General features: G+C 30.2%; 1 protein-coding gene across 1 annotated transcript in view; it reads right to left on the bottom strand.

Annotated features, from left to right (window-relative positions):
* Positions 1–18,116, bottom strand: part of LOC142328663 (discoidin domain-containing receptor 2-like) — a 490,260-nt gene that overhangs the window by 106,544 nt on the left and 365,600 nt on the right. The window contains exon 7 of the mRNA XM_075372563.1: positions 13,516–13,649. Within this exon, the coding sequence (XP_075228678.1) occupies positions 13,516–13,649 (134 nt within the window). The remainder of the gene's footprint in view (positions 1–13,515; positions 13,650–18,116) is intronic.

Below are 18,116 nucleotides of genomic sequence, written 5' to 3'. Positions count from 1 at the left end.
GAATATTATTTATTTATTCCTTATGCTAACTTTTACAGTAGAAAAGTTATAAATGTAAAACAAACGATCAAACAAATACTATTAATAAAAATACACATCATTTATATTGTAAACTGAACTGGAATAATTATTTATTCACAAAAAAATAAGCTAAATTTTTTTTTATCTTTTATTATAGGAAATCATTATAAATTAGGTGGTTTCAAAGGAAATTACCTTTCTTTTTTTATTAAAAGTTAATTAATATCAAATTAACATTTTATATCAAATAAACAATATTAAAAAGTTACTTTCTTAGCTGTTTATTAAAAACTTTTGTTCGTTCTGTCAATACAAAAATTTAAATCAATATTACGAGCTATACAATGTAATGAAACGTCATTTAGAATTTGTGTTGTACTTACGAGTATTCCCACTCACCTCCAAAGCCATAGGAAGTAATAGTTAAATATATATATGTACTTCTTTTGCTTCACTCAAAGGCTCTCATTTGCAAAAAACTGTTTAACGAATGTTTTCAATAGAGAACATTTACATTACAGGATACGTACTTCACTCACATTTGGTGTAACAATAGCTAGCTAGATTCAATGAACAACTAGAATGTCCGTCCCTTGAGCGGATGAAAGTTGCACTCAAAATTTTAATCCAGCTTAATGATCCTCTTTTTTTCTTTTCAAAATGCCTGGATATTAGTATTTCATGCATTTGAATTTTTATTTGCTGTTCCAGTAACTGATAATTTTATTCTTGTTTTGTAATAAGAATACAATTATGTATAATTACTTACGAAATACAAATTTTTAACATATTTAAAATGATGATGATATATTTTTCATGATGATGATGAGGTTCCTCTTCTATACGAAGATACTGATGAAGCAATTAAACATGTAAAAGGAGATGAAAATATAATAATAGTTGGAGATTGGAATGCAAGCATTGGAAAAGGCAAGGAAGGAAATATAGTGGGTGAATACGGGCTGGGCAAAAGGAATGAAAGAGGGGACCGACTTATAGAGTTTTGCACGAAGTATAATTTATTAATTGCCAAAACCCAATTTAAAAATCATAATAGAAGAATATACACTTGGAAAAAGCCAGGCGATACTGCAAGGTATCAGATAGATTATATCATGGCTAAGCAAAGGTTTAGAAATCGACTCGTTGACTGCAAAACTTACCCTGGAGCAGACATTGATAGCGACCATAATTTGATGATAATGAAATGTAGATTGGGGTTTAAAAACCTGAAGAAAAGGTGTCAGATGAATCGGTGGAATTTAGAGAAGCTTGAGGAAGAGGAGGTAAAGAAGATTTTTGAGGAGGACATCGCAAGAGGTCTGAGTAAAAAAGATAAGGTAGAAAATGTAGAAGAAGAATGGGAGAATGTTAAAAAGGAAATTCTTAAATCAGCAGAAGCAAACTTAGGCGGAATAAAGAGAACTGGTAGAAAACCTTGGGTTTCAAAAGATATATTGCAGCTGATGGATGAACGTAGAAAATATAAGAATGCTAGTGATGAAGAAAGTAAAAGGAACTATCGGCAATTAAGAAATGCTATAAACAGGAAGTGCAAACTGGCGAAAGAAGAGTGGATTACAGAAAAGTGTTCAGAAGTGGAAAGAAAAATGAGCACTGGTAAAATAGACGGAGCATACAGGAAAGTTAAGGAAAATTTTGGGGTGCATAAATTAAAATCTAATAATGTGTTAAACAAAGATGGTACACCAATATATAATACGAAAGGTAAAGTCGATAGATGGGTGTGGAATATATTGAAGATTTATACAGATGAAATGAATTAGAAAATGGTGTTATAGAGGAAGAAGAGGAAGTTGAGGAGGATGAAATGGGAGAAACAATACTGAGATCTGAATTCAAGAGAGCATTAAAAGATTTAAATGGCAGAAAGGCTCCTGGAATAGACGGAATACCTGTAGAATTACTGCGCAGTGCAGGTGAAGAAGCGATTGATAGATTATACAAACTGGTGTGTATTATTTATGAAAAAGGGGAATTTCCGTCAGACTTCAAAAAAAATGTTATAGTCAAGATACCAAAGAAAGCAGGGGCAGATAAATGTGAAGAATACAGAACAATTAGTTTAACTAGTCATGCATAAAAAATCTTAACTAGAATTCTATACAGAAGAATTGAGAGGGAGTGGAAGAAGTGTTAGGAGAAGACCAATTTGGTTTCAGGAAAATTATAGGGACAAGGGAAGCAATTTTAGGCCTCAGATTAATACTAGAAGGAAGATTAAAGAAAAACAAACCAACATACTTGGCGTTTATAGACCTAGAAAAGGCATTCGATAACGTAGACTGGAATAAAATGTCCAGCATTTAAAAAAAAATTGGGTTCTAATACAGAGATAGAAGAACAATTGCTAACATGTACAGGAACCAAACAGCAACAGTAACAATTGGAGAACATAAGAAAGAAGCCGTAATAAGAAAGGGAGTCTGACAAGGATGTTCCCTATCTCCGTTACTTTTTAATCTTTACGTGGAACTAGCAGTTAATGATGTTAAAGAACAATTTAGATTCAGAGTAACAGTACAAGGTGAAAAGATAAAGATCCTACGATTTGTTGATGATAGAGGAATTCTAGCCGAGAGTAAAAAGGATTTAGAAGAAACAATGAACGCTATAGATGAAGTCTTACGCAAGAACTATCGCATGAAAATAAACAAGAACAAAACAAAAGTAATGAAATGTAGTAGAAATAACGAAATATAGTATAAACGTAATAGAAAAGATTATGGAAGTAGAAGAATTTTGTTATTTGGGAAGTAGAATTACTAAAGATGGACAAAGCAGGAGCGATATAAAATGCCGAATAGCACAAGCTAAACGAGCCTTCAGTAAGAAATATAATTTGTTTACATCAAAAATTAATTTAAATGTCAGGAAAAGATTTTTGAAAGTATATGTTTGGAGTGTCGCTTTATATGAAAGTGAAACTTGGGCAATCGGAGTATCTGAGAAGAAAAGATTAGAAGCTTTTGAAATGTGGTGCTATAGGAGAATGTTAAAAATCAGATGGGTGGATAAAGTGACAAATGAAGAGGTATTGCGGCAAATAGATGAAGAAAGAAGCATTTGGAAAAATATAGTTAAAAGAAGAGACAGACTTATAGGCCACATACTAAGGCATCCTGGAATAGTCGCTTTGATATTGGAAGGACAGGTAGAAGGAAAAAATTGTGTAGGCAGGCCACGTTTGGAATATGTAAAACAAATTGTTAGGGATGTAGGATGTAGAGGGTATACTGAAATGAAATGACTAGCACTAGATAGGGAATCTTGGATAGCTGCATCAAACGAGTCAAATGACTGAAGACAAAAAAAAAAAATTAAAATAATTGTATATTTTAGAAATTACAATACTTTTCCCAACGGTGTAATGTACTAAGTCATAATTAAATCTTTCCAGATGTTTTCAACATAGTTCTTCAACTGATAATTACTAGTAAAATTAGTATTGTAGTACCCGGATGATTCAAAAAGGATTTCACTACTTTTAAAAACATATAAAAATTTATTTAGATAATTTACAGATTCGACTGAAGGCTCATTTAATAGAAAAACACAATAATGATTTATTTTCAGAAAATAATTCGCTCCGATGAAATTCATTATTTTATTAATCCTGAAGGTAATGATGGAGGGACGGAAGAATATGGATTTTTTTTCATTATCTGTCAGTCGTCAAATGATTCAGAATCCTCGTAACTAATATCCCAGAGTTTGATATGTAAAAAATTTTGAAACTGGATTTCCAAATATTATAATGATGTATAAATTATTACTCAAATGTTCATCGATTGATGGAACAACAATTTTTGACGCAAACGCCTCCCCTGCTCTTCCTAGATCATCACATTAGTCAACAATTATTAAATTCACGAAATTAATATTGTATCTGATACATACCCCATATTAATATCGTAAAATACTTCACCTGATCAATGAATTTCTTTCAAAAATCGATTAAAGCATTTTATGTGTACAGAGAGTAGCAACAGTGATCATTGTTGACCTACTCATTCAATAAAGGGCATGACAGGAGTGGCTCTGTCTAGACGACAAAATTTAAACTAAATGTCGTTTTCAAACAAACTGGTAACTACTAACCATACGTAATCATGATATGTTACTACATATTATATGATACTCGTATATTCATCGGCAGCACTTGAATAGGGGAACTTTTTTCTGAATTCCCCTCTTTTTTAATCTAGTCACCCTAGTAACACAATGCTTCCCTCGCTGAAAGACAACGCACAAACTTCAAAAATAGGTGCATGGAAAAGGACCTTGAACCTATCCTCTGTGTAGAATTGTTTGTCTTGACCTGCAGTTCCGCTCTGAATAAATAATTTTTTTCTTACTCTCCACCAGTTTTACCCATTTTTTAGCGCTTTGTTTTCTTTTTGTTTTTGTGGATGTGGATCAAAATCATGGTTGAGGATACATAAAGATGAAGATATTGCAATCTTGATGTGATTTGATGGAGACTTACAACTATCTGTAGTTATTTGTATTATCTTTTTATCATTGATCGTAGAATAAGTCTATGACTGAACGCCTTGTGTGATAAACTTATATTTCGTGTTCTTTCTTTAATTCAACATACAATTTTTATGATGAAAATTTTCATTACAAAGGTTGTGATCGATTTATTTCAGCATTAAAATACTGGGAAGCTTAACTAGATCAAGTTTGATTTTTTCTATGTTCAGTACTGCTTATCTTTCTTAACATCATTTTAGATAAATTTTATAAGAAAGCTCTCTATTAAAATGAGTACCATGATTCGCCTTACGGAAAATTTTGACATATCTTCGCGTTTCACATCCCCCAGACCCCAAAACCACCGTCAGCTCAAAAGTTTATATAGTCGTATGTACATATATATATATATTTCACTTTCTTGTGGTCACTGCCGTAACTTTGCGCCAATCGCTTTTAAATTACTTCTTAAATATAATTCGTTCCAAAATCTCGGTCCAGTTAGTTAACGGCCAGAATCGGCCCATGGCGGTGGAAATCTGGGAGCTTTGTCGATAAAAAAAAAAAATCACTATAACTATCTTATTAAGTAAAATATGGAATTCGTTTAAAGTTCCTACTATTCTTTTGATAAAGGCCTAAAACTTATCTGAGTAAAATTTTTTTGATATCACCAACCATTGGCCCAGTGGGTTGAAAAATGTGGTTTCGAAGACAAAAAAGAATCATACCTCTCCTTAGTAGGCACAGTATTGAATCGGTTAAAAGTGGTCGTTTATCCTCTAAACATTACCTAAAACGTCTGTCCGAAACAATATTTGATATGACCAATCCTTACGGCAAGGGATGACCAAAATATTGCTGGAATTGTAAGATGGGCTTGTCGTATGCCAAACATGTGAAACTTTTTCACATGCAACCATTGTCGTATTGAGTAAATTTGAAGTTTTTCTTAACGTAAAGGTAGAAATCTTTTTTCTCCCCTACTTAGCATCGATGAAATCTACCTCTGCCTTCCGGCGTGCTGAAAGGGATTTTTTTTATCTCTTGTTGACGCGTTTCGGAACCACTCTATTGTCAAAACTTGTACTGATACTTTAAATTTCTGTTTATCTTTTTATGTCATTTAGTCAATGCCCCTCCCTTTATATGACGGCATGCCTTATCTGGCTTTCTTATTGTTTATTTGTTATTAGTGGTTATACTTATCTTTTAATTTTATTTATCTATTTCGGGTTTTCAATAAATTGAGGTTCTTGAAAATAACATCAGCTTCATTATTGTTCTGTTCATTTACAATCGTTTTATTGTTACTTTTTAATTTAAAGATTTTTAGATTTTCTAAAATGTTCATTCTTCTTCCAACACAGTTGTGAATTAGTTTCGTTCTTCTATTTTCATCGCGGTATGTTCTTCTTTTATTAAATGTGTTGCATAATTAGAATCAATTTTTTTGATTCTTGAAAGATCTCATGTGTTTGTTATATCTTAATTTTAATTTTCTTCCCGTTTGTCCAATGTATGTTGCGTTGCATTTATATTTTATATTGTATATACCATTACTGGTGTGTATATGTTTTTCTTTTATATTACTATTAAAAATCTTTTTTAGTGTATTACTTGTATTTAAAGCCATTTTTACATTATATTTATTAAAGAGTTGTTTAATGGGGTAAATTGGTTTCTCAGTAAATTTTAATTTACTCCATTTATAGGTTTCTTTATTCTTTTAATTTCGTTGAATTTATTTTTATGTTTATTCATTTTTCTAATCATTTCTTTTTTATATCCATTATTTTGCGCTATTTGAAAAATAGTGTTTAATTCTTTTTTATTTGTCGATTTCTTTAATGGTAATTTATGTAGTCTATCTATCATGTATCTAAAAGCTAATAGATAAATAAAATTAAAATGTATAACCATTAATAACAAATAAACAAGAAGAAGCCCAGATAAGGCATGACAAAAGCCACGGTCAAATACAGGGAGGGGCGTTGACTAAACGATTTATAAAGATAAACAGAAATTTAAAGATATCAATAGAATAAGTTAAGACAGTGGAATGGTTCCAAAACGCATCAACAAGAGATAAAAGAATGAAGCTGAGAAAGGTAAGCAGTACTAACGATGAAATTATAGTGATCTAAGCAGAAAAGTTAATAGTAATTTCTATCTTAAAAATTTTGTTTGATTTTGGATAGATATTACTGTAGTTAGTATTAATAAATAACATTTTTACTATAACGGAATGAATGTGTACTCCCAACAATTGTTGATAGTGATAATTGTTTTATTAATTGATATGAATCTTTGCTGTGGAAACCAACTGGTTATTATTTATTTTAAAAGAAATTCTGAATAAGTTAAATGTGATAATATTGAGTTAATATATAATAGATCACCTACAGAGTTTCTGAACAAGTTACCATTATATGTTGCACTTAGATTGGTCATTTATACCTATGATTATACCTCTTGTAATATTAAAAGTATAGCCTTTGAATCTATGAATATTAATATAATAATATGAAAACACAAAGGATTTAAATTTAAAGATAGTAACTTATTTGCAATTAGTTGAAGAAACAATGGTTCTATTTTTATCTATAAAAGATGATCGCATAGCAGCGGTTGATGGAATAAATAAAGTTAAAGTCGAAAGGATCACGACATCGATTTCCCACTATTGTAATTCAACTGCTGATCAATCTATTTTGCCGATAACACCCTTTGAGCTACCTTTCTCAATTACACAATCGCCCAGCGTTCCAGCCATTTTATAATACAATTCAAATAAACTTTTTTCACGTTTCTATTTCTCTATCTTTTTTTTCTCATTCTTTCATTCATTCTACCTTTCCATTCTGTTTTATTCAACCTTTACAATACATTTATTACGTTCATATAAATAAATTAAACAGTTTATTTTTTATTCTCAGTTGGTTTTTTTTTAAAAATAACTTTCTGACTAATTTAGTTTGTCAGTTTCTATCAAATTGAGTTAGAGTTCTGTTGAAAGCATATTACTGCCGTTTCTCTCAGTTTTATAATATTACCTTTCCATATCCACTCATGGACTTTTACCCTTGTAAAACTTTACTTAAGTTTCAGTTGTGGTTAGCTTTTTGATAATTTATAAAAAGTTATACTAATTAAATAACATCGACGTGTTTCATTTTAAATATCCGTTTTTTTCTTTAAAAATCAGCTACCTAAAATGTTTTTACCTAAGAGTTATTAGAATTATTGATTCTTTCTTGTTTCAATCAGCATCTTTCATGGAATGTTTTAGTGATCTACCCAACTTTTTTTAGCCGATTTAAGAAGCAAATGTTTTCTAGTCTAACAGTAAATATACAAACCGCATAATTCTACCAATGAGTTTAAAGTAATTCTGAACCAGTTCTAAACGAATTTTTAACGAATGGGTGGAATTTAATTTTTGTAGCACAAGTAATTGCTGTTCTATACCAAATTGCCTCGTGCTAGTTTCATTCTGGATAAATATACCACGGTTTTCTGCAGATCTTTGGATATAAAGAACGCCTGTTGAATGTATCATATGCTTTCAAGTATCATTTAAGTGAAAATTTAGTTTAAAAAATAGTTTCTGGTTCATCAGTAAATAGGTAATCATTCCTGTTTCACTATTCACATTAAGCCATGGTTGTTACCTTTTTCGTTCAATGTGCTTTCTTTAGATTTTAACTAACTTTGTATTAGAACCATTGTAAGGACCCGTAACGTTTTTATACAGCATTATTAGCTTTTGGAGCTGGTGACTTTGTCTATGAATCCATTCAAGGATTCATATTTTCGATCCGATGGTTGTTTGAAAATCCAATTTAAGGCTGAGGTGCTTATGAAGTGAAATCAGATTTCCTGATCCCTCCTAGATATTTAAATAAAAATAAGATACATGCTTTAACCAAATGCTGATGGATTTGTTGACTTTTTTTTGTATTTCAGTAGATTGTATAAAATAACGTTTTCTTGTATGTCTCGGGTAACTTCTTATCCCAGCATAAAAATGTAATTATTAGATTAGTAATATTCCGATAACGCTAATCTACTTTGCATTCTCTTTTAATTTATAGACTTATATGTGGCTTAGCAACAGACCGTAACTTTAAACCTCTATTACTCGAATTTTTTTTTTATAATTCAATTTAACCAGACTAACTTTTTTTTTGCAATATACTATAATTTAAGTGAGCTTAAAATTGTCATCGATATTAAATATAAAAAAGTAATATACAACTATTCTTAGTTCATATCTCTTGTAACTGCACACACAGGAAGTTGGTGACAATGATAAGTATATTATATTTGTGAAATTCATTCCTCAAAAAAAAATTATAATAGAATTCAGTTGTCTGACTATAATTATATATAGATTCTCTCTTTTACTTCCTTCTACGAAGTAAAGGAAGTACTGTGATCCCAAAAAATTTCGGTTTTCAGATTTCAACGGAAATATCCATTTTGACTAGTTTCGGCGTGACGTCTATATGTACGTATGTAAGTTATTCGTACGTACATATCTCTTATAACTCAAAAAGTATTAGCCGTAGGATGTTGAAATTTTGGATTTAGGACTGTTATAACATCTGGTTGTGTTTTTTGATTGCAGTCGACTGAAGGAAAGTGTCCAAAAAAAGCCCAAAATAAATGAAAATTGGATTTTGGACTTAACTGCATTAATAAGCCCTAATTGCGAGCTTTTCAACAATATTATCAACTGATAGTTATTTTCATTGGTTCCAGAGTTATAGCCAAATAAAATTTTAATTAATGAAATATTTGGGTCTAGGAGAAGGCATATTGGTTCGAATCAGACTTCATATCCTTTTTTTTTTAATTTAAATATATTGATTTATTAATAATCATTAACCTCTGATTCTAAAAAAAAAATTACAATAAAAATCCGATAACAATAAAAAAAAAAGAAAAAATATCAGAAGTTATTAATGAAATAAAATGTTATGTACTTTTCATTTTAAGAAAATGTGTGTATGTACTTTATTAGGCGAACAAAGAAGTCATGTGGTGCCCACATCAGTTATTTTCTGTTTACTCTCTGGAACCACCGACGGGTATTACTTCAAAGGATGAATGAGGACGATATGTGTGAGTGTTGAAGTGTTGTCTTGTACAGTCTCAGGTTGACCATTACTGAGATATGTGGTTAATTGAATCTCAACAATCAATGAACACCGGTATCCACGATCTAGTATTTAAATCTGTATAAAAGTAACTATCTTTACTAGGATTTGAACGTTGGAACTCTCGACTTCGAAATCAGCTGATTTGCGAAGACGCGTTCACCACTAGACCAACTCGTTCGGTTATATGTACATACCTAATATAATTTAACTTTTGTGATCTATAGTAACCAAGCTATTAAATGTGGGTTTGACCCTAAGAATTTTATTAAAAGTAGACCTTTGCTATTAACTTTTTTTTTTCAATTTTTTTCTTTGTAAAATGTTCTAACTGTTGCGTAGTCATTAAGGAGTTAACAGCTGAAATCTTTTTAATTTTCTTTTTATTTAATTTAAAAAAAAATATTTATCAAGTTAATTTTATTAATACTTGATTGAATAACAGTTATTTTTTATATGACTTAAAAATTTGTTTTGACAAATTTAAAAACATCTTCAATATTTATTAAATTTGAGAATTAATGGCTTTTATTCATAACATAATTCTTGACTCTTACATATTAATATTCTGCATGAAATAAAATTCATATGATCAGTTATCTACTACGGTACGTATTGCCAAATAATTAATATTCATATCTACTTTTTTTATCTTACTTTCTCGGCTATGGCTCTATTGTTGCTGCAATATATCATATACCCATAAAGAAAAAGTATTGCCGGCCTAAAGGTTGGCTAAAGGGACTTTTTGCAAATTTTGACGTTTCAAGGTCCCCTTAATCTGATAAACAGTTATAGAAATTTCCGGAAGGTGAGTACGTACTTATGAGTGTTAGCAAGTATTTTGATTAATATCTTCGGACTGCCTCAAAATGATTTCTTTGAAAATTAATCAAAGTATATTTTTTTAGTAGACATCAATGATATTAAATTATAAACAAAACTAAGAAAGGAAAAAAATAGTAATCTTCATTTCACTGTATTTAATTTTTGACCTTTAATGTAATGATCACAGAAATTTGAGCTTTAGAAGAAGAAAGTACTTTTACTAAATTATTTAAAATTCCAGTCTCTTGAGTCAATTAGATTTAGGGGCAGGGATTGAATATCTATTCAATATCATTAATAGAGAGGTTTTTGTTAATATATCAAAAACCTGACCAAAAAAGTTGAATTTTGGCACAAATATTTGGATATTTACATGCCAGCTTGGCCTAATTTCAACTCCATCGGACAAGGGAGCATCACGGAATTCACACTTATTTTTTTATTAAACTGTATATTTTTTTCTTTTTTTTACTTTTGTTGAATAACATTCCACCAAACTTTGAAGTAAATCCAATACTCCAATAAATAAACCTTTAAGCAGCCCAAAAGAAAAATAAAAAGTACTGAACTGGTATTTATAGAACACGGGATCCATACTTATAATATCGATTTTTTTAAACTTTTATTTCTCATAATTGAAAATTATTGAGTATCTAGTATAAATGTAGATTAAAAACGGATTCCATGGAACCGACTAAGAAATTAAAAAAATTGTTTAAATTTTATATAATTTTTTACACTTTGTTTTTCAAGTCATGGCTGTTACTAAACATGTTATATGAAGAACTGTCAGGCAAGAAGTCAAATGGCACCCAAATTTTTATTTTTACTTTTTTTTTTGCAATTATAACCAAAATACAGTAAAATTTTTATGATAAAACATCATGGGAATCAACTAAAATCCAACATTTTTTATTAGAAAATTTGATTTTTTTTTCAATTAATTTTAATACTTTATAATTATTATTTAACTAAAAATAACATTTCATTAAGGGGTCAAATTGGACCAATTTTTTTTTTTTTTTACTGAACATTTGTATTTTGCAGGTAATTGTGGTTCAAATCTAATTCCTGTATTCAGTCACTCAAGCATATAAAAACACATTTTCAGTATTATTAATAATAATTATTACCGCAATCATTAATAATAATTTATATTTAATCATAAAAATATTCACAATTTTTGGTTAATTTTTCTTTTATTTTGTAAAATTATTAACTTCATAACATAAATATTTTTTTTATTGTTTCATTCGAACCAATCGATTAATAAATAATAAGACTAAATTTTTATTTAGAATTAAATAAATCTTATTAAAAATGTAATTTTATTGTATTATTTCTCTTTTAAATTCTGTTAAACATATGGGACAGCGCCGGGGAAGTTTTTCAGTTCTTAATTTTTAATTGCTGTTCGAACCTGCATTTACTGGATGCTTAAAATTAAACAGTAAATTTTCTTTTATTTAATATACAATCACATCAGCTTTATTTAATGCATAGAAGACCTAATTTGCGATTATAATTGGTAAAAAAAAAAAAAACAGAAAATTTTAATTATTTGAAAAAGCTATAGTTTTGTTATTTAACAATTGAATTATGATCGAGTTTAACGTATAAATTTATATTAATTTACAATTTTAAAGTTAAAAAGTTTGCCTGCTGGTTTAATGGTGAACCTGTGCTGACAAAACAAATTCTAAAACTTTGAGGTTAGGGTAGACACTGGTAACTATCGTATTGATTTTTATTTTACTTCTCTGTAATATGTTACTCTCATCTCTTATTTAGGGTTGAAAGGAACTGCACTTTATCTAATCACATTTTTTCTTTTCAATCTATAGATTAAGAACCTATTTCAGATAGGAAAAAAATTTATCTAATCTAGATCCGAGTCTATAATTTTTGGATTAGAATGCATGTGCCTCTTTATTAAATATGGTATAAAATTTCGCTCCATTTATTTTAATTTTTGTTTATGTATTAAACAAAACTGTAGTCGAGCTAGAAACATTTTTATAGACCGTTGTAGATGCGGCAACGAACAAGCCGGTAATTGGTAATGTAGTGTGCATGTATTACCGGTTTTATAATCTGCCTTTCGACATCTGTTAAGGCCCGTACACATATTCCAGTCCAATCCGATCCGATGTTCTAAATGAAGAATAAAAATGGCAAATTGTGTAGTGTGTACCTTGATCGTCCTAACAGAAAAGTTGGAATCCGATTTAGGAAGGTCGGACGGTTTTCCCCATCGGACTAGCCGATTTAGGACAGACCCCCTACACTTTCCTTCCTAGATCGGATAGTCTGTAGTGCAATCGGGGGTTTGTTCCGATTAGTAGTTTGTTTTCTTCAATTTAAAGTATTATTACAATGCAAACAACATACTAACATTATGCAAGAACATACATATTGCTAAACATTTTTAAACTCAAACAAAACAGCACTGTAACAGCAAACAAAGCTTTTTTTTAATTATTGAGAACTGACTGTTCATTCATTCGTAAAAAAATTCAGAAATCTCCCGAGTTCAATAAACAATATCGAATGGGTAAATTTCTCTCTTTCCTGTAGCCACTTTTTTACTCAAAATTTCCTTTCTGGTGGGGGCTTTTGGAGGATCAACAATGTTGTAAGAGCAACTCCAATTTTTTGATTTTTCGACAAAAGCAATGCCATTACGAGGGTGTGATCAGGTCAGGAGTCCCAGTGGTACTGACTAATGACAGATCGGAGGAAAGAAATTTCAGTGTGCGTAGCGATCTCCTTTTCTAAATTGGAAATCGGATCGGATTGAATCGGAAGGTGTGTAGGGGCTTTTAGCAAGTTATATGCAAGAGGTTTTTCTGCTTATATTCATAAAATTTTGACATGAATCAACGATTACATTTGTTACAAAGTATTTATCATCTTAATCTCATTTCTATGCACTTTTCTTGGTATAATTACAGTACCTATATATAATATTTGTTCAAAAATATTTCGTTACTTTACTTACTTGAACGTCCTTAGTGAATTCATTATTGCAATAAATATGTACAGCAGTGAATTCCCTAACTTGATCGAACTCGAATGTTATTTCTACCGGTTGTCCATCTCGTGTATCGTTACGCCATCCAACCCATCCTTGTCCTGTTAAGAAAGTAAAAGAAAATTAATCACACGATATTAAATATTCTATTAGCATTTTTGTAATACATCTGTAAATTATAGAATCATTTAAATACAGGGTTATCATAAAAGAATGGTGCGGTTTCAGTAATTCATAGGAAGATTGTAGGGAAATTTCTAGATGTTATATTGGTATCCCTGAAAGCCTCCAACCCAAAAGTTTGTTTATCAGCAGTTGTAACCACAACGTCAGTTCTTGTATTGTTGTTGCGGTGAGTTTAGTGAGTTACTATGTTCTCGGATAAAGACAAAGCAAAGTGTGTTTTATCGATGGCTGAATTAAAATCTGAATTTTAGTTCAACGTGCGTTTCGACGTGAATTCGGAAGAGATACACCACACAAAAGTAACATAACACGTTGGTTCAAACGATTCGAAGAAACTGGATCAGTTAAGAAACAGAAATCAACCGGCAGACCAAGTATACCAGACGAAACGGTTGAACTAATTAGACGATCGGCAATTAGAAGTCCTGGGAAGTCCATCCCCCGTCGAAGCGTCGAATTAGGTAATCCAAAATCAACAGTTCACAAAGTTTTACGTAAAAAACTGTAATTACACGCTTATAAAATCCAGATACTGCAGGAATTGAAACCCGATGATGGTGTAAAACGTTACAATTTCGCTGTTGAAATGTTGGACAGAATAAGTGAAAACGAATCATTTTTAGATGATATAATTTTTACAGACGAAGCTACATTCCATGTAATTATAAGACACAATTCACGAATATGGGGCTCTGAAAACCCATACGCAATTATTGAGAAACCACGCGATTCGCCTAAAGTTAATGTTTGGTGTGGTGTGGTGAAAAATCGTGTAATAGGGCCTTTCTTCTTTGCTGAAAAAACAATTAATGGAGTTGTGTATCTTGACATGTTAACCGATTATTGCTTTCGTCAGCCGGATGAACTCGAAAACATTTATCGACTTCATTTCCAACAAGATGGTGTTCACCCGCACTTCAATGCATTGGTTACGGACGCTTTGAACGAAAAATTTGGTGGTCGATTGATAGGCCGGCAAAAACCCGTACTTTGGCCTCCAAGGAGTTCAGACCTGACACTATGCGATTTTTTCTTGTGGGGGTACATCAAAAGAGTTTTTTATACACAAAAAATTCGCGACCTAAACCGCTTAAAAAACAGGATTAATGAAGCAATGACAACCATTAACGAAGAAATGTTAACTATTGTTTGGAGAGAAGTTGTGTATCGTTTGGACATTTTACGAGCGATTAAGGGCGCACATTTTGAAATTTATTAATTATGTAAAAAAATGTTTGAGACGACAAATTTGAAAAATAAAAAACATAAACTCTAAGTAATTCTGTTTTAATATAAACCACGTTCAAAACCGCACCATTCTTTTTTGATAATTCTGTATATAAGTTATAGAATTAGTGACCTCATTAACACAAATTTTAGCAGTAAAGTATATTTAATGCACGTTTAAAAAGAAAGTGTTATACAGGGTTTGGTATGCATATTTAATGTTAATTAGGCGAGGTTATCGAGCGAAGCGAGCGTAGGTTATATTGATATACATACTATTCGTCAGTACAAGGAGTCAACATAATCTAAAGCGTTTTGTAACTTTTATTTTTCATTAAAATAGGTACCACCTCATGTATTTTCCATTAATACTACTTCAATCTATTTTTCCACCTTAAAACGTAATATTAATTTACTCATGAAATCTGAAGAAGATGCAGAAAATAAAATGATAAAAATGGCGGTGCGATAACAAACAAATACTAAATAATATTTATGTATATATATAAAATACGGCAACCAGGGGGCCCATGTGCAAGGCAAACAGATTTTTAAACGGAAAGTTCTGACATATCATTTTAAAGGGAACTGAAGACCAAAAAAAATAAATGAATATAAAATTCCCTGGCCCACAACTCTAGACAAAATGTGGCAACCATCAGTGCCACTTTACTAGTTTAAAAAATGGTTTACAAGACCTTTTAATAATTATTCATTGGTGAAGAAAAAAAAACATAGCAAATGCTCCTACCTCAATACGTTCTATTTTTGGTTTAAGACCACTATTTAGGGGATACTGTAAGAGACAGTATCTACTAGTAGTTGAAAGTATCTACTGAAAATATTAAAGGACCTTCATTTTCGATAGAATTGCCATAAACCGAAGTTTACTACGTCAATATCAATAATTAAAGTTTTTTAATTGCAAACCACAATCCTATTTTATTCATTTTAACTTTTGAATTTTCCCATTACAGAGGTTTGATCGTCTCCTACAGAAAATTAGAATGGTTTGAGATAAAAGCATGCCCTAAATTTTCATTTTTTCTTTAATTGTTGAAAAGTTATTTATCAATTACTATGCTTTGTCAATAGTTTATATATATATGCTTCTTCCTCTCTGAAATATTTCTTCACAACATCACAGAAAGTTTAAATTTACCATAAATAAATTTCATTTAATTTTTCCGGTGACCAAAGTAGGTGTAGTTGTAACAATAAACTTTTTTTTTCTTTTAAATGAAATACTATTTTTTGTAATTTTATTTCTTTAAATTAGAACACATTCTACTTTCTAAAATGTTCAACAATTATTTATTAATATATTTTTACCGCTTAAAAACATACATTTTAATACTCAAACAAGTTTAAAAAAAATTGTGGAAATTAGAGTTTCCATCGTTTTAAGAAAAAAATATTTGACAATATTTTTACTTCCTTGTACGAAGTAAAGGAAGTATTGTAATCGCTAAAAATTTCGGTTTTCAGATTTCAACGGAAATATTCATTCGATTATAACTAACTAACTAACTCGGAAACGATTATAACTAGTTTCGGCGTGACATCTGTACGTACGTATTTATCTTGCATAATAAAAAAATGATTAGTCGTAGAATGTTGAAATATTGTATTTAGGACTGTTGTAACATCTAGTTGTGCAACCTCTCCTTTTGATTGTAATTGACTGAGTCAAAAACGTGAATACAGACGACCTCTAAATAAAGCGGGGTTTCAATTTTGAAACATTTGAATTTTGAACTTTTCCTGAATGCAGTAATAAGCCCTCGTTGAAAGATTTTCAACGATATGTCATAAGTGGTACTTATTTTGGCATAAGTGATACTTATTTTAATTAGTTCGAGTTATAGCCAAATAAAATTTTAATTAATGAAGTATTTGGATCTTGTTAAAAAAATTGTTTAACAAGAAATAATAATTCAATAACAATAAAAAAAATGAAAATAACTTTCAGAAGTTATAAATGAAATAAAATTGTATGTACTTTTCATTTTAATTCAAAAATTTTTAAAATTACAGGTTAATAATTATTAATAAATCAACATATTAAAATTAAATTTAAAAAAACAAGTTAAAGAAATATTTGTATATGAAGTCGGATTCGAACCGATGTGTGCATGGTTATGGATTCGACTCATTGTTACTTACACCACATACCTCCGGGACCATCGTTAAGTATTGCTTCAGATGATAAGAATGATTTTTAGCGTTTGAAAAAGGGCATGCGTGACCGGGATTCGAACCCGGGACCTCCGGATGAAAGGCCGAGACGCTACCATTCGCGCCCACGGAGGCCGGCACTACATATCTGCTTGAGGGAAGTGAAACAAAATTAATATATAAAATGCTTATATCACTACAAAGACTGTGTGATGCGTGTGGTATTCACCACAATGCAATTGTGTAACTGTCCACTTTATTAAAGAATTGGAGGATCCTATTTCACTTTCAAATGAAATAAGTTTAAATGAAGTGCAGTAAAAAATGTGTTTATGTAATTTAATAGGCGTACAAGGAAGTCATGTTGTGTCAACATTAATTTTTTTTTTAAATCTGCTGTATTTGATAAAAGTTTTTCTTTTTTCCTTTTAATTTCTTCTGTTACAGTTAAATTATAATATTTTTAAAACATTTACATAGTGCCAATCAAATTAATTTAGTTTTAATTTGCTAAAATCAATTTTCCTAGAAATTTAAATTGATTTATGCAAAACAAAACTGAACCTGTTATAACAACCCAGGAAAGATTAACAAACACAAACACGCCCTCTATACAAGGATAGTAACTGAGGTATAACATGTTTTGTCATGTCCAATTTTGTCCTGTATAAATCACTTTGCTATAAATTAATTAGTTGAACAACTTTTGACACCCTATATTCTGTAACTTTTCCTCAAGGTTTAAGGTTTTTTTTTAAATAACGCGTTTTACAGGTAAAATAAAATTTAGCGGATCTTGAGATGAAATGAAAGTGTATTAAATATTTTAAATTTAGCTAGTTTTATCTACATCTAAAACACATAATTTCTTTTTCACTGTTTATTTTACTTCTTAATAGTTTAAAATATTTCTTTTTTTTAACTTTTATTTCTGTTGATTTTAATCGAGGAAATTCTAATATAATGTCGAATAAAGG

The sequence above is a fragment of the Lycorma delicatula genome, chromosome 8, assembly GCF_047948215.1.
Source record: "Lycorma delicatula isolate Av1 chromosome 8, ASM4794821v1, whole genome shotgun sequence".
Classification (NCBI taxonomy): Eukaryota; Metazoa; Arthropoda; class Insecta; order Hemiptera; family Fulgoridae; genus Lycorma; species Lycorma delicatula.
This window is presented reverse-complemented; position numbering and strand designations above follow the sequence as displayed.